We start from the raw sequence: 21,651 nt of genomic DNA on the forward strand, positions 1-21,651 counted from the left end.
CTTCTTCAATTATTATTCTTATCTTCTATTATTTCTATCAATGATAATGCAAATAATCGTACCATATCACGCACTCATCACATACATAGTGGGTCTACTGCTTTGGAAATACCACCAGCATGATGTGACTCGGTTTTTGGCCCGAGTAAAGGATCGGGCAGTACGCCATTCGTTGTTTTTATACTGCTGCTGCTGCTGCTGCTGCTGGGCCAAACACATGTGAACTGCACCCTGTAATTGTAGCCGCTGTCCAGCCATTACGTTCTAATAATGCTAATGTGCTGACTTGATTGAGTCATCAGTGGGCTTTACGAACTAAACATCGATCGATTCAGGGCATGAGGACACGTCAACGTGATCGACGAGTTCTCCGAGGCGCGCGCTCTCTCTCTCTCTCTCTCTCTCTCTCTCTCTTCGTATGTTGTTTCACTGTGGTGACTGCAAGCTGGAACCTCAGTGCTGCCGGTGCCCACTGACGCCACTATGAAAGGTGGTGAATGAGAGGGAATCGCTCGCTTTTCCTCGGTTTCCATCTGTGACGGCCCCAAAAGCCCGAGAGGGAGAAGGTTGCCTTTCCCCTCTCTTACCTCGGCGACGCTTTGCTTCTCTCTCTGGTGATTTTTCAATTCCGTCGGGCCAAAAAGGTTCATCTCTTCTCTCCGTGACGTGAATTACACCGAATCTTTTACCCTTCTTTCGGTTCCTCTGCACTTTCGGTTCTAAATATTCTCAAAACAGGTTAGAGGTCTGCTGTATCTGTCTTCTGTGTTCTTCTAATCAGTGGCTGATTTCCTCCTCTATCTTGAACCATCTCTTTGTCGTTTGTTTTTGATTGTTTGATGGGTGTCCACCGGGACATCTGTAGATAGGCTATAATCTGTGCTGCTAAAGTCTACCATTTTACCTGCTTTTTAGGGCTGTCGTTGGCAAAAAGATTCTCTGTGGATTTACTGTTTGTGCTAGCAATTTGATCCGCAATGCAATCATCCTTAGCATGCCTGTGACGATGTTCTTTATCATGTTTGTGGTGTTGCTGTTTCAAGGTGTCTTTCAGATTGTTATTAGAACTCCATGGTTTTGAGTCTTTTGTTTTGTGCATCTGCAGGTTCGCGTTAGAGTGAGTTAGGCCTAAAATCCAGCTGAAACATAACATAGATTTCAGCAAGAATTCCTGCCGTCAGTGTGGTATATGATCTTTGACCGATCTGTCGTCTCTTAGGATCTGCAAAGCCAGTGTGTAAAATCTTTCCAAGTCTTCCAATACTCTGTTCGGCATAATGGTTTCGAGATCGTACTCAAACCTTCTGGACCTTGCGTCCGGCGAGTTCCCCGCATTTGGCCGGACTGGCAAGAAGCTCCCTAGAGTGATGACTGTCGCCGGGATCATCTCCGATCTGGACGAGGAGAACACCAACAGTATGACGTCGGATGGCCCCTCTTCTGTCACTCAGGACCGGATGATCATAGTCGGCAATCAGCTGCCGATTCGCGCTCACCGAAGACCCGATGGCAAGGGCTGGAACTTCAGCTGGGACGAGGACTCGCTACTCCTGCAGCTCAAAGATGGTCTTGGGGAGGACGTGGAAGTCGTATATATCGGTTGCTTGAGGGAGGAGATAGATCCCGCAGAACAGGATGATGTTTCCCAGACGTTGCTCGAGACGTTTAGGTGCGTCCCGACGTTCCTCGCGCCCGATCTCTTCTCCAAGTTCTACCATGGGTTCTGCAAGCAGCATCTGTGGCCCCTGTTTCACTACATGCTCCCCCTGTCGCCGGACCTCGGCGGGCGTTTCGACCGGGTTCTTTGGCAAGCTTATGTTTCGGTGAACAAGATATTTGCGGACAAGATCATGGAGGTGATAAATCCGGATGATGATTTCGTGTGGGTGCATGATTACCATCTTATGGTGTTGCCGACCTTCCTGAGGAAGAGGTTTAACAGGGTGAAGCTTGGGTTCTTTCTTCATAGCCCGTTTCCCTCTTCCGAGATTTACAGAACGCTTCCTGTGAGAGATGAACTCCTCAGAGCTCTCCTGAACGCCGATCTCATTGGCTTTCATACCTTCGATTATGCCAGACACTTCCTTTCTTGCTGTGGTAGAATGCTTGGCCTCGCCTATGAATCGAAAAGGGGCTACATTGGGCTCGAGTACTACGGCCGCACTGTCAGTATCAAAATCCTTCCGGTAGGGATTCACACCGGTCAGCTCCAGTCGGTTCTACGGCTTCCAGAAACCGAAGCTAGAGTATCTGAGCTCAGGGATCAACTCAAGGATCGAATCGTGTTGCTTGGAGTGGACGACATGGACATATTCAAAGGAATAAGCTTAAAGCTTTTGGCCACGGAGCAATTGCTTGTGCAGCACCCGGAGTGGAGGGAGAAGGTGGTGTTGGTGCAGATTGCCAATCCCGCAAGAGGCCGAGGCAAAGATGTGCAAGATGTGCAATCGGAGATGCATACCACCGCTGAAAGGATAAATGAGAGATTCGGAAGGCCAGGCTACAAACCTGTCATCTTGATCGATCACCCACTTCAGTTCTACGAGAGGATTGCGTTTTATGTAATCGCCGAGTGTTGTCTGGTCACGGCAGTGAGGGATGGGATGAATCTGATACCCTACGAGTATGTGATTTGCCGGCAAGGTACGGAGAGATTGGATGATATACTGCAGCTCGGTCCATCGGTGCCGAAGAGGAGCATGCTGGTTGTCTCTGAATTCATCGGCTGTTCTCCATCCCTCAGCGGAGCCATTCGTGTCAATCCATGGAACATAGATTCCGTGGCTGAGGCAATGGACACAGCTTTGGTAATTCAGGAGTCGGAGAAACAATTACGCCACGAGAAGCATTACAAGTACGTGATCACCCACGACGTTGGGTATTGGGCAAACAGCTTTTTGCAAGATCTGCAGAGGGCTTGCCGAGACCACACGATGAGGAGGTGCTGGGGGATTGGTTTCGGCTTAGGCTTCAGGGTCATTGCGCTAGATTACACTTTCAGGAAGCTGTCCGTAGATCACATTGTGTCTGCTTACCGAAGGACCAAAAGCCGAGCCATTCTCTTGGATTACGATGGTACCATAATGCCTCAGACGTCGATCAACAAGACCCCGACCCCTGAGGCCATCAGTACATTGAAGAGCTTGTGCGATGATCCCAGGAATGTGGTGTTTCTTGTTAGTGGAAGAGACAAGATCACTCTGAGCGAGTGGTTTTCTTCTTGCGACAAGCTAGTAATTGCAGCCGAGCATGGCTACTTCCTGAGGTAGAACATACATTGTCTGGATTGTTGGACATCTTTAGAGTCGTAGTTGGAGTCTGCATTACCGGCTTCACTTATATAGTTCGATCTGTTTTCAGGGAGAAGTCTGATGCAGAATGGGAAACATGCGTTTCGGTGGCCGACTTCGACTGGAAGCAGATGGCAGAGCCGATCATGCAGTTATACACTGAAGCCACTGATGGTTCGTCCATAGAGACCAGGGAAAGTGCACTAGTCTGGCACTACCAGTATGCTGATCCGGATTTCGGGTCATGCCAAGCCAAAGAACTCCTCGACCATCTAGAGAGCGTCCTCACGAACGAGCCGGTGTCCGTGAAGAGTGGCCAACACATCGTAGAAGTCAAGCCACAGGTCAATCAAAAACATTCCTTTGTGATACCCGCATACTTTCATCGACATCACTGTGTATCATCTAACCCAGCTCAAGATGTGCAGGGTGTGTCGAAGGGCGTGGTGGCCGAACGACTTCTGTCCACAGCAAGCCAGAAGGGCGTGCTTCCGGATTTTGTTCTTTGCATAGGTGATGATAGATCAGACGAGGATATGTTCCAAGTCTATCATGAGCGCCATGGCAGGACCTAATCTCTCCTTCCGGATTTTGTTCTTTGCATAGGTGATGATAGATCAGACGAGGATATGTTCGAAGTCATCATGAGCGCCATGGCCGGACCTAATCTCTCACCGGTTGCAGAAGTGTTTGCCTGCACGGTCGGGCAAAAGCCGAGCAAAGCAAAGTACTTCTTGGAGGATACTACTGAGATCGTCAGAATGTTGCAGGGCCTCGCGACGGCTTCAGACCAAATGGCTCGTGCTGCTGCATCTCAAACTCCGCCACAGTGAATCAAGCAATGCTGTTTTTGTTCCTCCTGTGTTTATGTATATATGTCCACGTCTGCTATAACATAAACTTGGTAGAACATTTGCGCTCTACTTTTGGGATTGGACTGCTCCTTCTCGATTTCTTATTGTGTGCAAGTGCTCTATCTTTTCATGTGACCGACTGACTCACATATGATCAGTCGTTAATGCATCTGATGAGGGTAATAATGGCGACATGACGTGCCATGACGTCAGCCATGCTTGGACGACACTCTGCCCGAGGAAGAGGGCAATAATGTCGACTCGATGTGCGTCGACGTCACCCGCTCTCAAACAACGACTTCATCGATACCTAGTCTCGCACGCTTGGCCGAGGCAGAGGAGGACGACGACCGAGGCTCGCCCATATCCTGCGGCAGTTCGGTTCTCCACGCAACGCCAACGGCAATGTCAGACGCCATCAGAGGTACGATCCTACTCCTGTGGGCAGGCACATCAGGTAACACTAAACTTACCTATAAATACCCCCGAGTTCTAAACGAAAGGGGAGAGCACTTCTTCATACAAAAAATCCCCTCAGCATCCACTGACTTGATCGTCGGAGGGGTCGGGCCGAGCTTCCGACCCGACCTGTGTGCAGGTGCAAGAACGGGGTCGCCTCTTCCCGATGCTGCGCCAAAAGCTTTCCTCCCGACGCGACATCCCGACCGGACCGTCGTGATCGGCCACCGAGAGATCTCGAGGGACGCTGCGCGAGATCCCCGTCATTCGGACCCCCAACCAAGCTGCGTCGGCCCCGAGGCCACGACATAAAGCTGTTTACGCTAAAAGATTGGTGCTAGAAGGAGGGCATGTCCGAATGTCGAGCAATCAGCAGATCCACTCTAACGAACCCGCGGCTGTTGGATTGCCCACGATCAACACCCCGGGAGAAAATCCCTCGCGTGATGAATCCCGAGACGAATGCCCCGCCGCAACGTCAGAACGCTACTGGCGATTGTTCAACGACCTGGGTTTATCGCCACCTAACGGTGCCCCCACTGGCCCGTCGCCAGTATCGCCCGAGGCCTTTCACGACCTCGCTCATCAAGTTTGAACTCTGACGGGCGTGGTGCAAACTATCATCCCGCTCGTCTCCCAACCAACGCTCCCGCATATGACTCGGCCTTTGCAACCGCAGGGGGCCCCCACCCGGACTCATGCACCACTTTCCGAGCTCCCCGCTTCGCCTCGGAACCGAATAGCCCAGCCCAGGAATCGAGAGGCGGAAGATACGGCGAGTCGCCCAGAGCCTGAGGCGCCATCTGCGGACTCGACGAACGCCCTGCGAGCCCAGTTGCGCCTTGTTAGTCAACGACTCGACGAAGTACACCAGGAGATTCGCAGGTCAAAGGGAGAGCTCGGGGCGGATAAACACCAAGGGTCCCCGTTCGCGCCCAAAATACAAGATCAAGCGATCAGATTGCACTTCCGGCTCCCTTCGCTGGACACCTACGACGGCGCCACTGACCCAGCAGACCACGTGGCCGCTTTTCGCGCTCAGATGGCGCTATATGGGACTTCTGACGCCTTGATGTGCAGGGCGTTTCCGACGATGTTGAGGGGGCTAGCCCGCGCGTGGTACAACAGCCTGAAGACCGGGACCATCACTTCCTTCGATCAGCTCGCCAGAGACTTTGAGCTCAACTTCCTAGCCTACGCTCGACCAAAGCCGTCCGTGGCATTGCTCCTCGGACTCAACCAAAGGGAGGACGAGCCCCTCTCCCATTTCGTGAATCGTTTTACGACGCAAATCCGAGGGCTCTCGGACGCTCACCCCTCTCTGTTGATGCAGGCATTCATGATAGGCCTGCGGCCTTCCAGGTTCTTTTGGTCTCTTGTGGAGCGACCCCCCACGACGGTACCCGAGATGTTCCAGCGAGCAAGTCGGTTCATCGCCGCAGAGACATGGATAGCCGGGAGGCGCGAAGAGCACAAGAGAGTCAAGCCGGAGCCGCCCTGGCAGCAGCAATCCGTTGCATCACGGCATAGGTTGGACAGATCTGACCCGCCGGCACCGAGGCCCCCTCTCCCCGCCTTGAGCTTGTCCCAAACAGAAATATTTCTCCACATAAGGGAGAAGGGACTGCTCAAAGATCCATATCCGATGAGGAGTTCACGAGAGCTTGCAGACCGATCAAAGTACTGTCGCTTTCACCGGCAGCACGGGCATGACACTGAAAAGTGTCGGGAGTTGAAAAGGCAGATCGAGGAGCTTATTCGCAGAGGGCATCTCGGCCAGTACCTTCGGTCGGACAAGGAACTTTCACCGCGCCCGGAGGGTCCCATCGAGCGACACATCGACGTGATAGCTGGCGGCCCCGCATCTGGCGGGGATTCCATGACCGGAAGAAAGGCATACGCCCGAGCCGCCCCGGCCGAAGCTCCCAGGCACGAGCCCGAGCCTGAGGTCGCTTTCCCGACCAGAGCATCCGAACAATCCGAGCACGACGATGCGCTCGTGATATCGGCCAGGATTGCCAATGCGCAAGTAAGAAGGATCATGGTCGATATCGGGAGCTCGGCCGACATACTCTACTTCGATGCCTTCCAAAAGCTCGGCTTGTCCAGAGACAACATGAAGCCGATGTGCTCGGCGCTCACCAGATTCACCGGTGACTCGATCTCACCGCTAGAGGCAATCACTTTGCCCTTGACCCTGGGAGCTCTGCCGAGGTCGAAGACAGTGATGACCACCTTGTTGGGAAATCTTGGGGGCGACATCATATGCGCAGCGGAAGAACAAGAAAACAAAATCCCCGATTCCCAAAGAGATGTTCGTCGTCATGTGAAGTTTGGTGCGCAAAATCCGCGAAACTCAAAACTGCGTATAGAGTAGGTTGTGTTACCTAGGGAGATCGTATATCCCTGTTTCCTTGCAGATCTTTAGGAGAGGGTGAAGGAGGTCAAGTGTCCTCCTCTCTAGCGGTGATCCACACAGCAGGGTTGCGACGACGCTCCTCAATACTCCAGGCATTCTCTAAGGTGGAGAGGGAGAGGAGAATAGGAAAGGAAAGCAAAGGCTCTAGCCTATGAGGCTCTGAATCCCTCCTATTTATAGAGGTCCCCTATCAAACCCTAATGGGTCCTCCCCTAGTGGGTATTGGATCTGCATCTAATAAGACAAGGACTCCGTCGGATATCTCATATCAGAACCTCTACTCATCGCAATACCTACCATATGTGTGTGACCCTCTAGGCCCAATATCGAGCTGGCCATGAGTCATACCTGTCAGAACTCCTTCTAACTCAGTGAATTATTATCTCTGTAATAATTCACTCGACTCATCGACTACGGACGTACTAGGCCACTACGCCGTAGTCCCCAGACGATACAGGGGAATCCAATCCATTGGACCTGTTTGTCCTCAGTTACCGTGTACCTATAATCCCTCATCCATCTAATATCCCAGAGACCGTATATCGAGCATGGTGTTGTCAGACCCATACGGTTTCTACTCGAGTCTCGCTCTAATCGGATTCTCCCGGAGAACTCTTTCTCTCTCAACCCGAATGACCCTGGCTAGGGATTTGTCTGAGCAAGAACACATGGGATATTCCTCTCATGACGCCGAGAGTGGATGATCCTCTATCAACACTCAATAGCCCTCGTAAGGTCGACTACCACTCCCAATGACCAGCTGTACTAGATCTGGGACAGCCAAACCTATAAATCTGGTATCAAAGAGTGGAGCACTCATACAGGACATCCTTGGTGTCTCAAGTCTAAGGACCAGATACACCACTAGGACTACGGAATCGCTGTCTAATAATCAGGCATCATCAACCATCCAGCATTCCGTAAGCGGATCAATCAGTGAACTCATTCTCCAATGAGCACCTGTACTGTATCTCTAGTGTCCCTACACGAGCAGCTGTGAGACCAACTACATCCATCATATGGACGGGTATACAGCACACCAGTCTGTCCGGTTATCACGATGTCCCTCTCGAGTAACCTATGACCGGGATTATTTAGGATATGTGTTTAAAGGTGAATCGATCTCATTATCGTGATCTCATCACGATCCGATTCCCATTGCACAAATCCAAGGACATCACAATATATATATATGCATTTATGCAATAGTTATAAAGTGATATATGTCAAAATATAATAAGCAAAAAGATTCTGTATCAAGTCACACGTGCCATCACTCACGTGATTGGCTTGCTGGGCACCTATGACTAGCACACCTTCTTAGTGGTTGACCTCTCTGCTGCATACAACGCTATTCTCGGCCGACCGACCCTCAACAAAATTAGAGCCGTTGTCTCAACTTACTACCAAACTATGAAGTTCCCGACCCACGCCGGGACCGGAGAGATCACGGGAAGCCCCCGAGAATCCAGGTGCTGCTACCTGACCGTCGTCTCGTTACACAAGAGAGCAAGGGTCGAACCACCCTTAGCGGATCCTCGGGAGGCGAAGAAGCCAACCCCCCATCCTGAGCCGAGGGGGTCCACCATCGACTTGCCGCTGCTAGAGGGTCGGCCAGACCAGACGGTCAAAATCGGGTCGGAGCTACCCGAGCAAGAACGAAAGCAGCTCGTCGGCTTCCTACAGGAAAACACCGACATCTTCGCCTGGTCGCCATCTGACATGACGAGCGTCGACCCGGAAGTCGCACAACATCACCTCAATATTTCACCCGACGCTTGCCCGGTAAAGCAAAAACCCAGACGGTAGGCCCCTGATCGGCAGCTCGCCATACGAGAAGAAGTGGATCGACTTTTAGCGGCAAGCTTCATAAGAGAAGCCAGATACCTGCATTGACTATCCAATGTAGTCCTCGTCAAGAAACCCAATTGAAGCTGGAGGATGTGCGTTGATTACACCAGCCTTAACAATGCATGCCCTAAAGATTGCTACCCCCTCCCAAAGGTCGACCAGCTGGTCGACGCAACGGCTGGACGCGCCCGCCTCTCATTTATGGATGCCTTCTCGGGATACAATCAGATCAGAATGGCGTCCGAGGACCAAGATTATACAGCCTTTCTCACCAACCAAGGGGTATACTTTTATAAGGTCATGCCTTTCAGATTGAAAAACGCTGGGGCAACGTACCAGAGAACAGTGAACAAGATGTTCGCCCACCAGATTGGGCGAAACATGGAAGTTTACATAGACGACATGATTGTAAAAAGCCAAGAGGCGGGAGCTCACCTTGCCAATCTGGCCGAGACATTCGCCACGCTGCGCAAATTCGGCATGCGACTCAACCCCACGAAGTGTGCCTTCAGCGTCACCTCAGGAAAGTTCCTCAGGTTTATCATACACGAAAGAGGAATCGACCCCAACCCGGAGAAGGTCCAGGCAGTCATCAATATGCAGTCACCTCGGACAATCAAGGACCTGCAACGCCTTAACGGGAGACTCGTCGCCATGTCTCGTTTCCTTGCCCGATCAGGTGATCGCTGCCTCCCCTTCTTCAGGGCGCTGAAGAACCCGAAGAATTTTCAATGGACGACCGAATGCGAGGAAGCCTTCAAACAAATGAAGCAACACTTGGCCAGCCTCCCTTGACTTGCCTCAGTCTCTCTCGGGGAAAAGCTAGGCCTCTACCTGGCTGCCTCCCAGCATGTAGTCAGTTCCGTTCTGGTCAAAGAAAGCTTCAGCGAACAGCTTCCGATCTACTATGTCAACCACGTCCTGAACAGGCCCGAGGAACGATACCCACTGATTGAGAAACTAGCACTCGCGCTCGTGCTGTCAGCCCGGAAGGTACGCCCCTACTTCCAGGCTCACCCAGTGGAGGTCATCACCGACCAACCACTTCGACAGATCTTGTCTAAATTTGATGTTGCAGGACGTCTTCTCAAATGGGCGGTAGAGCTCGGCGAGCATGACGTACAATACGTGCTTAGGACCGCTATCAAAGCCCAGTCCGTGGCCGACTTCATCGCAGAATTAACCCAGATCGAGGACGTGGATCCCGAGCAACCTCCCGAAGCATGGGTCCTGCACGTTGATGGATCGGCCAACTCAAAGGGCGCCGGCGCGGGGCTGGTGCTATTAGCTCCTGACGGGCGGTTGTTCGAGCGTTCCCTCTGCTTCGGGTTCCAAGCCACTAACAACGAGGCGGAATATGAGGTGCTCCTAGCAGGACTCAGGTTGGCCCTCGAAATGCAGGTGGTCGCCATACACATCCTCACCGACTCACAGCTGGTGGCCGAGCAACTCAGCGGGGGATACGAGGCTTGGGACCCGATCATGGCGAAGTACCTGGCACAGGTAAAGAACCTGACCGCCAAGTTCCCTCATTTTATATTATCTAATGTCCCGAGGGGAGAGAACGAGCGAGCCGACGTGCTAGCCAAGTTGGCGTCAAAGCCAGCCCCCGAAGCCCGGCCCGAGGTTGAGGAGCTCCCTGCCCGTACCATCGAAATCACAGCTGTGGCCTCGATGGGTACAAGAGTTGCTACGCTTCAAGCGGGACGGGACCCTTCCTCCCGACGAGGCTATGGCTTGGCGCCTGCGTTGTACGCATGCGTGGTACACCGAGGTGAGTGGACGACTCTATAAGCGGTCCTTCACATACCCCCTCCTACGGTGCTTGGAGCCCGACAAAGCTCGGACGGTTCTGGCTGAGGTCCACGAGGGAGTCTGCGGGGAACACATCGGCGGGCGAACCTTGACACACAAAATACTTCACTAAGGTTACTACTGGCCGACCATGTGCCGAGATGCAAAGGCTTATGTACAACGGTGCAGTTCGTGCCAAGAACACGCCCGCACGCCCCGGCAGCCCGCGGTCCCGCTCACCACCATCGATTACGCATGGCCGTTCGCGCAATGGGGTTTGGACCTGCTCGGACCTTTCCCGCCAGCCTCGGGACAACGGAAGTACATCGTCGTGGGAGTGGATTATTTCACAAAGTGGGTCGAGGCCAAACCACTAGCAATAATCACAGAGCGGCAAATGGAAAAGTTCGTGTGGAGGAACCTGGTAACTCGGTTTGGTTTGCCCAAAACCATCATTACAGACAATGGGCCTCAGTTCGCCGGTAGAAGTTTCCAGGAGTTCTGCGCGAGCCACGGAATCCAAATAAGGTTCAGCTCGGTGGCTTACCCTCAGGCGAACGAGCTAGCAGAGGTAACTAATCGGTCCATTCTAGACAGGCTCAAAAGAAGAGTGTCCGCAGCCCGATCGGCTTGGACGGACGAACTCCTGAGTGTCTTATGGTCGTTACGCACCACCCCCAAAACCGCGACTGGAGAGTCCCCCTACAGTCTCGTGTTCGGAACTGAAGCTGTCTTACTGCCCGAGGTAGCTATTCCCACCCTTCGGACAAGAAACTATGACGAGAAAAGTGCGAACGAAAGACTTCGAGCCGGCCTCGACATGCTCGAGGAGCGACATGCCGACGCACACTTGAAGGCCCTCTCTTACAAAAGAGCTATCGCGAGGGTCTACAACTGGAAGGTACGACCCCGACCAGTTAAGTTAAACGACCTGGTCCTATGCAAGACCGAAGTCAACGACCTGACCTGAGCGAGGGGGAAGCTAGCCCCCAAATGGGAGGGACCTTATCGGGTCGTTGAGGTAATCCGACCGGGTACATACCGGCTCATGACAATGGATGGTTCTCCTTTGTCGAGAACATAGAATGTCTAGAACCTTATGAAGTTTTTCGTCTAAGGAAGAAGTTTTTCGTATAAAGAAGAAGAAGTTTTTCGTCTAAGGAAGAAAAAGTTTTTCGTCCGAGGAAGAAGAAGCTTTTTGCTTAAGGGAAGAAGAAGAAGCTGGGCAAACACACGAGAGAACAAAAACTTTCTTTTATTTAAAAAACTAAGATTACAGGACTCGACCTTGACTTATAGGACTCGACCCCGACTTACAAGATCTGACCCCAACTTACAAAAACATACAGGACCCCTCTTTATTACAGTGGGATGTCCAGGCGGTCGTCAAAGGGGACGTCCTCGGGCATATCTACCTCCAGATCCTCAGGGTGGGGAGTGAAGGGGTCCTCCTCCACCTCAAGGCCGGGGTGACGAGCGTGGAAACGGGACGTGGCGATTCGGTACCCATATTCAAAGGACACTCGCCCCGTCCGTGTTAGCCCGAGTTCGAACCCCTCGGACTTCTTATACGCCTCGAGGAGCTCCTTATCCTTGACGGGTCGGAGACGGGCCTCCTCCGCCAGCGCTTCCGAGGCCGCCCTCGTTTCGGCCTTCGCCTCCTCCAGCTTCTTGCTGAGGGCGCTCGCCTCCGTCTTCGACAGACGGAGCTCGGTCCGCTCCACCCTTATTGTTTTTTGGAGCTCCTCGTTTGATTTCTTGGAGGCCTCAAGCTCTAACCTGAGGTGAGCCTCTTCCGCCTCAGAGTCCGCCGCACGCTTCTCGGCGGCCGCCACAGCCTCCGGGCCGGCCCCGGCTTGGGCCTCCTCGACCTGGCGGTGGAGCTCGGCGTTGCGGCTAATAAGGACCCTGATGACCCGGCCGGCGTCACGCACCCTGTCCATCAGGGTCATCGCGTATTGAAGCCCCTGCAAAAAGAAAGACGGATCAAGAAGGTCAGCGACAGACAAACGACCCCGAATGGGAAGAGAAGAGGAGTACTTACCCATGTCAAAGATTGGGTGGACTTGCTGAGCAGAGCCTCCGAGGGCAAGGTGTACAAATCCTGAGCCATGTCGGGATGAAGTGCGCCTCGGAGGAATGCTACGGAGGAGTCCCCTCTGGCCCACACCCTGTCCCCCCTGGACAGGCCTCCCCAGCGGGCTACCAGGGGGTCGCTAGCCTCCCCGATCGGGATTTCGCCCACCAGCCGCGTTAGGAACGACTCCTCGTCCTCAGTTGGCAGTCGGCACAGGTCACGAACGAAGGGAGGGCGCGGACCCTTCCCAGCCACCCGCCAACTAGGCTCGGCCTCGCCCCGACGGGGGCCCGCCTCAGCCACCTTTGAAGGTGCCGCCTTCGCCTTCTTCCGAGGGCGCACGACCTCGACCTCCAGTGGGGCGGCCTTCGTGCCGGGCTGTAGGTCGGCCAGCAGTGCTGGGGGAGGAGCTTACGACGCCTTGCCCCCCAAGAGCGACCGGAGGTTCACCATTTCTACAAGAGACAAGAAGAGTATTAATATCAGGGATGAACCGCGCAAATACCCGAACCAAACGTCACTAACGTACCTAGAGGCATCGGGCTGAGACCCGCCTCGACCAGCCATTGCTCGGTCATGTTCCGGAGGGCCTAGGACCTGGGGAGAATCTCTTTGAGCCTCCCCAGATGTTGGCGCTCTGCTTCGCCCAAAAGTAGGGTGGTGTTGTCGATCGCCCTCGCGGACCATCGAACCCCGAAACCCCAGTCCTGTGCACGGCAAATGTAAAAAAACATCCCCTTCCACCCTTTATTATTAGAAGGGCCCCCCCCGACTCGAAAGCCCGTCCGGGCAGATAGGAAGTAACCCCCCGAACCCTTGGAGAGGCGATAACAGGAGAGAAAGAGGTTGAGGGTGGGGGTGATATTGGCATAGTGGCATTCCCCCAGGAACACCACTAGGTAGCGCCAGGAGTTCGGCGCCACATGAGACGGTGAAATCCGCCAGAAAGATATGCAGGACACAATGAGGGGATGAAGGGGAAAACGCAGACCCGCCTCTAGGGCGTCTAAGTTCAACGCGAAACCCTTCGGAACCGGATCATACGCTCGTTGTCCCGGTTCATGGGCACTAAGGATGTGGTCCTCCGGGATACTATAGCGCTCCCGGAGTCCCCCTAGTAAAGACCCACTCACGATGGAGTCATTATCGTGCGGCCACATCAAGGCCTCTAGGGCCCGCTCCGCCTCCCCATCAGAGGATTCCACGGGGGACGTCGGAGGACTTCCCCCCCAGCTATGTGGGAAGAGGAAGAAGGAGAGGAGGAAGAGGGCGACATCTTAACTGACCTCAACAGGAAGGCGCTACGGGGAAAGGGAAGACGATGCAGGAGACGAGGAAGAAGACTGGAAAGGGGACGGCAAGACCTGAAGAGGGAGACTCAGCAGCGAAAGATAAAAGCGAAGCCGGGCGTTCGCTATTTAAGGGAGATATCCTGCCAGAACCAGCGTCCCTTCGCCTCCTGAGAATGGGCGGCAGCCCCCCGCGCACGTGAGTAATCGTCACGTCACGTCAGAAATGCCAAAAGACGCCCCGCCTTAATGAAAGCCTGACGTGTCAAATCCGCTGAAGCAGCAACGCCCTGACGCCCGAAAGCATACTGTCACGGACTTAGTTGGTTTTGCCTAAGTCGTGCGGCACTCCTGCGTGTCCGTCCGCAAAGGTCTGCCTCCCCGAAGCCTCCCATTGTCCCTTAGGACCAACAAAAGAGAGAACGGGCTAGAGTGAACGCCTCAATCGGGATCCACAAGCAAACATCTCCGAAAAACACTTCATAGACAATGCAAATTACAAACAGACTTTACAAGCTCTGAACAGTGGTACAACAAAGGGTAAAATAGTCCGTGACAGTGCGGCGAAAGCAACCAACTTCCCCCCCCCTCAAGAAAAGAAGTCAAATACGACAGTTTTCGACCCCCGCTGCTGCTAAGTTGGCCAGGAGGGAAAATAGCATAAGCAGCTTCTCGGGCCAGCCAGCCTGCATCATGCTCCTCGGTCGCGTGTTGCTCGAGACCACACCTGCGCGGCCCGCCTGCGTCGTGCTCCTCGGCCGCATGATTGCCCGAGACCACACCTGCGCGGCCAGCCCGCCTGCATCGTGCTCCTCGGCTCTATGCTTCCCGAAATCACACCTGCGCGGCTTGCCTGCCTGCATTGTGCTCCTCGGCTCCATGCCCCCCGAGAAACGCCCGCGCGACCAGCCCGCCTGCGTCGTGCTCCTCGGCTCCATGCTCCCCGAGACACACCTGCGCGGCCTGCCCGCCTGCGTCGTGCTCCTCAGCTCCATGCCCCCGAGACTACACCTGCACGACCAGCCCGCCTGTGTCGTGCTTCTCAACCGCGTGTTGCCCAAGACCACACCTGTGCTGCCGGCTCGCCTGGGTCATGCTCCTCGGCCGCATGATTGCTCGAGACCACACCTGTGCGGCCAGCCCGCTTGCGTCGTGCTCCTCGGTTCCATGCCCCCCGAGACCACACCTGCACGGCCCGCCTACGTCATGCTCCTCGGCCGCATGTTGCTCGAGACCACACCTGCACGGCCCGCCTACGTCATGCTCCTCGGCTCTATGCTTCCCGAGATCACACCTGCGCGGCCTGCCCGCCTGCGTCGTGCTCCTCGGCTCCATGCCCCCCGAGACACGCCCGCACGGCCAGCCCGCCTGCGTCGTGCTCCTCGGCCCCATGCTCCCCGAGACACACCTGCGCGGCCAGCCCGCTTGCGTCGTGCTCCTCGGCTCCATGCCCCCGAGGCCACACCTACGCGGCCAGCCTGCCTACGTCGTGCTCCTCGGCTCCATGCTCCCTGAGACCACCTCCTCGGCGCGTCCCACGCGCCCGAGGCATGCTGCTCGGTCTCATGTTGCTCGAAGGCCACCTCGGCGCGGCTTGCCCGCCCGAGACGTGCTCGACCTCATGTCGCCTGAGACTACCACGGTACCGGAGGCTGAAGCCATGCCTCGGACTCCCCCCTTTTTAACAACAACCGACGCATAGCTCCCTTCGGGGGGGGGGGATATGATGAGGGTAATAATGGTGACATGACGCGCTATGACGTCAGCCACGCTTGGACGATAATCTGCCCAAGGAAGAGGGCAATAATGCCGACTCGATGTGAGCCGACGTCACCCGCTCTCAGACAATGACTTCATCGATACCTGGTCCCGCACGCTTGGCCGAGGCAGAGGAGGACGACGACCGAGGCTCGCCCATACCCTACGGCAATTCGGTTCTCCACGCAACGCCAACGGCAATGTCAGATGCCATCAGAGGTACGATCCTGCTCCTATGGGCAGGCACATCAAGTAACACTAAACTTACCTATAAATACCCCTGAGTTCTAAACAAAAAGGGAGAGCACTTCTTCATACAAAAAATCCCCTCCGCATCCACTGACTTGATCGTCGGAGGGGTCGGGCCGAACTTCCGACCCGACCTGTGTGCAGGTGCAAGAACGGGGTCGCCTCTTCCCGGTGCTACGCCAAAAACTTTCCTCCCGACGCGACATCCCGACCGGACCGCCGTGATCAGCCACCGAGAGATCTCAAGGGATGGTGCACGAGATCCCCGTCATTCGGACCCACAACCAAATCGCGTCGGCCCCGAGGCCATGGCATAAAGCTGTTTACGCTAACAGCATCCGCAACATCTTAACATAGCGAGGTAGGTAGGTATATGTTGTGTTCATCACTGCAGCATCATAGACATTGGATGATCAAGTAAGTTCTTGCGAGTGTGTGCGTGAGTACATGAAGGAACTTCCTGATTGGTCTTGAGAGTGCCAAGTCGTCGTAGACGTCGCATCGTCATTTCAGATGCAGATGAGGATGGACTGACTTCCACGTTTTCCCCAAACGTCCTGAATACACAAGCATATAGCTTCATCCGATGGATGAAACTCGATAATATTTTCGGACACTTCCTTCTTTGTTTGCGAAGGTATGAGAGGTAAGTGAGAAGATTGATTTGATGTGATGAGACACTTCTTTTTTTATGGTCCTCAAATTCCTACTCCTCCATCCGGCGGTCACTTTTTTGGAGGACCAGTTTGATTGCTTGCCGGAGTGGAACTCACATGACATCTTAAAATTGTTCACTAGGTTTCTTTAGACAAAAAAAACAAGTCATAGATCGATGGAGAATATTATAACGGTGGCGATATGTGCAAGTAATGTCTTAAGACATTAAGATTACCGATATGTGCAATTAATAATCTTAATTAAAATTTAATTAATTTTTAATATATCTTATCAAATCATATAATTTAATAATTAATATATATTTATTAAATTTTAATAAATAAATCTTAATCTTATCTACCGTCGATATGAAACTAATCATAATTGAATTGTAATTAATAGAATTTTTTTTCCTTTGGGTGGTTGCAATATCATTAACGTAGTAAAGCAGTACAAGAAAACAAAGTTTTTTTTTCTCTTTCTATTTTTCATAAAATTATTATAATAATAATGATATTTAAGATGGACGATTAGATTTCAAGAAGGTTCTCTCATTATTATATAGGTAAGAATAAAAAATTTAGAAATAATTTCTTGATAGAATCTCAAAATAATATATCAAGATTACGACTCTCTTTTTATTGGTTAATAATCTTAATTAGAATTAAACTAAGTATTAATACGTCTTATCGAAAGACAGAGAAGAAGAAAGTGTTTAAGATGCAGCGGCTCTGCCTTTTCCTTCTCCTTCACGCTAGATTTTGCAGCTAAGGAAAGAACGGGGTAACACCTAAAGCTGGCAAAGCACGTTGGATTAAGGTTCCCATCAGCTGACATATGGGAAAGACGAGAGCGCTATATGCACTTGTCTCCATGTGGCAGATGCAGTGATCAATCATTCCAGTATGTGAAGTCATGCTCTGTCCAAGTTGTCCGGCTGATTAAGGGACACTCCAAACGCAGACTTGGACAAGCATAATAGATGGACATGGTGTGGCTTGCAGGCAACTCCATTGTCTGGCAAACTCTTGAATGGTTTTTACCCTTGTTGATGTTGCAGATGGAGCGAGGAAAATACCAGTCCTACATGCCCAAACCGTGACACCTCTCTTTGGTTAAATCATGCTTTATATCTAATGACGTAGTGGATGATATATAGATTAAGATGATTGCTCGGAGAGTAGGAGATGTAAACCTGCGGAAGATGGCCACAAGAAGTGAGATGAGATCAGAAGGTACTGCAACTATTGGGTGGAGTTGAGAAAGTCAGCAGTGTTCTTATCCATGTACCATTTTACCAGGTTCATTACTTCGGAAGAACAAGTTCCTCCAAGGTTGGTGCCAAAGGCCACCAAACTTCACTTGCCTCTGAGATATGTGTAACCTGGTCTTCAGAATCCGTCCGTCTTTTTTGATATTAAGCCTTTGCCTCAATCGCATGAGTACTGGTAAGAATCACTAGCACAGATTAGTATCTGATCTCACAGATTGAAACAAAAAGGAAGGAAATTGCCTGTTGCAGTTTGTAGAAGAAAGGAGCAAGTGCAGTCATACAGCAGCGACAACGACAGTCGTAGTGATGATCGAAGAAGAAAGGGTGTGCATTAATCACTCAACAAAATGCTGTCAAGATCAGGTGTTATCGAGATGATTAGTTAGCAGGAATAAACCCTATCATACAGCATGTACGGAGAACTTCGTCGGACAAATAGCTATCGAATGGTTGAACCATCACCTCTTCTTTTATTGCTTGATGCAACCTAAACCTACTCTCTCATCGGTTTTCTTGCTTACGTGCACTCCCCTGAAACCCAGCCCCGAGGCCAAGGCTGCCTTCTGCCACAAGGGACCGGGATCCGATGCATCATCCTCTCTCTCTCTCTCTCTCTCTCTCTCTCTTTCTATCTCTCTACCTCTGGTCCTAACCAAATTGGTATCATGCAGATGTAGAATATGCACACCCTCGAAAACTTTCCTGGGAGCTGGGAGTCTCCCTACATTTAGAAAGAAGAAATATAGAACACTGCTGGGAGATAAAACCATGTCCGCTTGCGTTGACCGAGTGGTCGGGTAGTCAGACTACGTCCCCTATAAGAGCAGCACATGACTTACCAGAACCTGACCATCTCTCTTGCTCAGGTTTGTCTTCCATCTTCTCGGTCCCTTGATTGGGTCTTGCAGGGGAGACATGGGGAGGCCGCCTTGCTGCGATGAGATGGTCGTGAAGAAGGGGCCGTGGACGCCGGAGGAGGACAAGAAGCTGGTGGAGTACATCCAGCGGCATGGCCATGGGAGCTGGCGAAACTTGCCGAAGAATGCCGGGCTGAACCGGTGCGGCAAAAGCTGCCGACTCCGCTGGACCAACTACCTCCGTCCTGATGTCAAGAGGGGGAAGTTCTCCGAGGACGAGGAGCAGATCATCATTCACCTCCACTCCATCCTCGGAAACAAGTACGTGTTGATCAGCTTTCCTCGTCAACCCCAGTTGAGCTATCAACTTGTTTGTATCTGTTTTTATAGCAATGTATTCATGCAGGTGGTCTACCATTTCCAGGCGTCTACCAGGAAGGACAGACAATGAGATCAAGAACTACTGGAACACCCATCTCAAGAAGAAGCTCCTCCTTATGGGCGTCGACCCAGTCACCCATGCGCCCAGAACTGATCTCGACCTGCTCGCCCTCCTCCCTGTTCTTCTTGCTGCCGCCACCGGCCTTGGAAACTTGGGCAGCTCTTCGAGCGATGCTCCTGGGCTTCAAGCAGATCCTGTGCACTTGGTCAGGCTCCGAGTGCTCCAGACTCTGATCCAAGCCACGACTGCTGGTCCCAGTATCGATGGCATGAATCCCTTGGGCGCAGCCTCCCTCGGCTGCGCCCAATCGAACCAGCAGCTTGTGGGACTTGCTCCTGACCTCTCGGCCGTGGCCAATCCCGGTGGTTCATCCTTCCAAACAGGGACGAAGACGGAGAGTTGCAGTGGAATTGCCGTACCAGTCGTGTTCAGCTCCTGTGCCGTTCCCACAGCTCGTTCCATCCACCCACCAATTTCGATTCCCCAAGAATCGGCCCCGATGGACTCGCCTGCTTCGATCCCGTTCGAGGATTGGCACGGACTCAATCCAGGTGAATCTAACGCTGACGACATGATCTGCTGGAAAGATATTATAGAGTAAGCAATTTACTTCCCATATTACTCGATTGCGAAGAACACTCAGCCAATGAACGCCACTGAAAAATCTGCTTCTTTATGAACTTTACGATGCAGCCAAATATGTTGGACAGGACAATCATAGATCAAGAGTGACGATCACAGGCGTCAATTTTCTGCGCTGCGCTTCAGTCATCTGTCGATCTGCTGATTGTTCTTTACGAATAGAATCTATCTATTTCGACGCACAACAACACACACAGAGAGAGAATGTACGAGAGGTTGGTCACACATTGTTCTCACTGTCTGTAGCATATGATTTGTGTCATAAATCTTCTAGTTTTCTTGGAATTAAAGAGTTGTGCATTCAGCTTTCCCGGAGTGTCTATGTGCCTGTCAGAATTCTTCTGGAGTCATGCATCCGAATGCAAACCATGAACTCTGTACAGTTTGATGATTAGTTTAGTTGGAGTAGGAAGCAGCTACTGAGAAGGACAGTGTTGATTTAGATTTTATGCGTCAAGTCATGAAAGTATTAATTGCTGCATGATATAATATTATATATATATATATATATATATATATATATCAGGCATATAAAGAAACAAAAAGGTCCATTATTAGTTATCAATTAGGTAAGATGGATTTCTTTAGCAGTAAGCCATCCACCGGTGTAGAAGCCTAACAGATCATGACTCATCATCGCTTTCTCCGATCTATGCACTGTTGTATTGCGTGCAATCAAATGTTACCACTGACCTTTCTTCTTGAAGCATCATTATTATGTATGAAATGTTGACTTTGTGAGATGTTATAATAAGGGGGGATCTTACCAAAGACTTACCCTAAGAGTTGATCATGTTGCGGATCGATAAGGAGTCTGACACATAGCCAAAGACTTATCATAAGATAAGATGGATTGTTACCAAGTAGAATATCATCGAGCACCACAATATCATAGGCTTTATGTAGTCGACATGAAACTCTTATCAGCTTGATACATCGATCAAATGGTCTGCTAGCTTCGCGACCGTAACATTTTGATGTTCTCATACAATTACTATATATTAGATATTTATTTATTTATACTGACTTTTAATGGTCTGCTTGACGTCGAGGTTCCGTGCTTTGCTCAGAGAGTCAGAGAGTTCCAAAAGCGTACGTAATGGATTAGGTAGATGGTTTACTACGGAAGATTGGTTTCACCGGAGCAGCCGTGAGCAAATCTGCTTTTGCTTGTGACCTGCTATCGGCTCAGGCGGCATTTCTAGAATCAAGATGGCACGAGGCTCACTCGGGAAGTCTTCGACTACTTTAGCTGCTGAGCTGAAGGCAACACCTGATTCATTCACCTTTCAGCTCTCTTCGAGGATAGAGGAGTCAATGCAGATGGTTTCGGTTAAGCGTTTGAACTCCTTTAAGGATTGTTTGGTTCTTCTTTATCGACCCGAAAACAGGCATTGGTAGTGTGAAGTTTAAAGTTATATTTTTGAAGAGACTTAAGATGTTTTTATGTTGTTTGATGATAAAGTAAGTGGATGTCGATGATAATGAAACAACAAGTTTGACTTGGTCAAAAGAGAGGCAAAATAGCTAAGGGGTGTTTGTTTGAGTGGGAGTGCTCCCTCTTATGTTCTACATAATACTTCAATGAAATTTATAAGCGTTTAGTGAACAATAACCGACCTCGATTATTATGGTTTGATGAATTTTTTTTAATGATGTTCTATTCCACTGGTATTTATTTTATATTCGGCTGATGCCCACATGACACGATTATTGATTTTTCTTCGTTGTATTGTATGT

At 51.5% G+C, this 21,651-nt stretch overlaps 3 protein-coding genes across 6 annotated transcripts; all 3 read left to right on the forward strand.

The window, feature by feature from the left end:
• Positions 1 to 339: 339 nt before the first annotated feature.
• LOC135638636 (alpha,alpha-trehalose-phosphate synthase [UDP-forming] 5-like) lies at positions 340 to 4,241 on the forward strand. Of its 3 annotated transcripts, none has more exons than XM_065151842.1 (5): positions 340 to 738; positions 1,106 to 3,265; positions 3,361 to 3,634; positions 3,719 to 3,803; positions 3,897 to 4,241. In XM_065151842.1, exons 2-5 carry the CDS (start codon positions 1,278 to 1,280, stop codon positions 4,121 to 4,123), a joined length of 2,574 nt encoding a protein of 857 aa, XP_065007914.1. In that variant the 5' UTR covers positions 340 to 738; positions 1,106 to 1,277; the 3' UTR covers positions 4,124 to 4,241. The 3 variants fall into 3 exon arrangements, with proteins under 3 accessions (XP_065007914.1, XP_065007912.1, XP_065007913.1); XM_065151840.1 differs by having other exon boundaries at positions 340 to 644; XM_065151841.1 differs by lacking the exon at positions 340 to 738 and adding an exon at positions 788 to 1,020.
• Positions 4,242 to 5,258: 1,017 nt separating this feature from the next.
• Positions 5,259 to 8,831, forward strand: LOC135638389 (uncharacterized). The gene is made up of 2 exons (XM_065151502.1): positions 5,259 to 6,827; positions 8,334 to 8,831. The coding sequence occupies exons 1-2, from the start codon at positions 5,259 to 5,261 to the stop codon at positions 8,829 to 8,831; spliced, it is 2,067 nt and encodes a 688-aa protein (XP_065007574.1).
• Positions 8,832 to 18,437: 9,606 nt separating this feature from the next.
• LOC135638328 (transcription factor MYB93-like) lies at positions 18,438 to 20,226 on the forward strand. 2 transcript variants are annotated; one of them, XM_065151419.1, is made up of 4 exons: positions 18,438 to 18,767; positions 18,837 to 19,148; positions 19,234 to 19,866; positions 19,963 to 20,226. In XM_065151419.1, the coding sequence occupies exons 1-4, from the start codon at positions 18,451 to 18,453 to the stop codon at positions 19,988 to 19,990; spliced, it is 1,290 nt and encodes a 429-aa protein (XP_065007491.1). In that variant the 5' UTR covers positions 18,438 to 18,450; the 3' UTR covers positions 19,991 to 20,226. The 2 variants fall into 2 exon arrangements, with proteins under 2 accessions (XP_065007491.1, XP_065007492.1); XM_065151420.1 differs by having other exon boundaries at positions 18,448 to 19,148.
• The last annotated feature ends 1,425 nt before the right edge of the window (positions 20,227 to 21,651 follow it).

The sequence above is a fragment of the Musa acuminata genome, chromosome BXJ3-5 (assembly GCF_036884655.1).
Source record: "Musa acuminata AAA Group cultivar baxijiao chromosome BXJ3-5, Cavendish_Baxijiao_AAA, whole genome shotgun sequence".
NCBI classification, from domain to species: Eukaryota; Viridiplantae; Streptophyta; class Magnoliopsida; order Zingiberales; family Musaceae; genus Musa; species Musa acuminata.

What these genes read in the sequence shown, in the direction of transcription:
- LOC135638636 (XM_065151842.1), top strand. Translation starts at nt 1,278, where the DNA reads ATGGTTTCGAGATCGTACTCAAACCTTCTGGACCTTGCGTCCGGCGAG. An exon ending in GAGCATGGCTACTTCCTGAG is followed by an intron (nt 3,266 to 3,360) that starts GTAGAACATACA and finishes ATCTGTTTTCAG; the next exon opens with GGAGAAGTCTGATGCAGAAT. An exon ending in TCGTAGAAGTCAAGCCACAG is followed by an intron (nt 3,635 to 3,718) that starts GTCAATCAAAAA and finishes CAAGATGTGCAG; the next exon opens with GGTGTGTCGAAGGGCGTGGT.
- LOC135638389 (XM_065151502.1), top strand. Translation starts at nt 5,259, where the DNA reads ATGACTCGGCCTTTGCAACCGCAGGGGGCCCCCACCCGGACTCATGCA. An exon ending in CTCTGCCGAGGTCGAAGACA is followed by an intron (nt 6,828 to 8,333) that starts GTGATGACCACC and finishes ACCTATGACTAG; the next exon opens with CACACCTTCTTAGTGGTTGA.
- LOC135638328 (XM_065151419.1), top strand. Translation starts at nt 18,451, where the DNA reads ATGCAACCTAAACCTACTCTCTCATCGGTTTTCTTGCTTACGTGCACT. An exon ending in TGCGTTGACCGAGTGGTCGG is followed by an intron (nt 18,768 to 18,836) that starts GTAGTCAGACTA and finishes TCTCTTGCTCAG; the next exon opens with GTTTGTCTTCCATCTTCTCG. An exon ending in CACTCCATCCTCGGAAACAA is followed by an intron (nt 19,149 to 19,233) that starts GTACGTGTTGAT and finishes GTATTCATGCAG; the next exon opens with GTGGTCTACCATTTCCAGGC.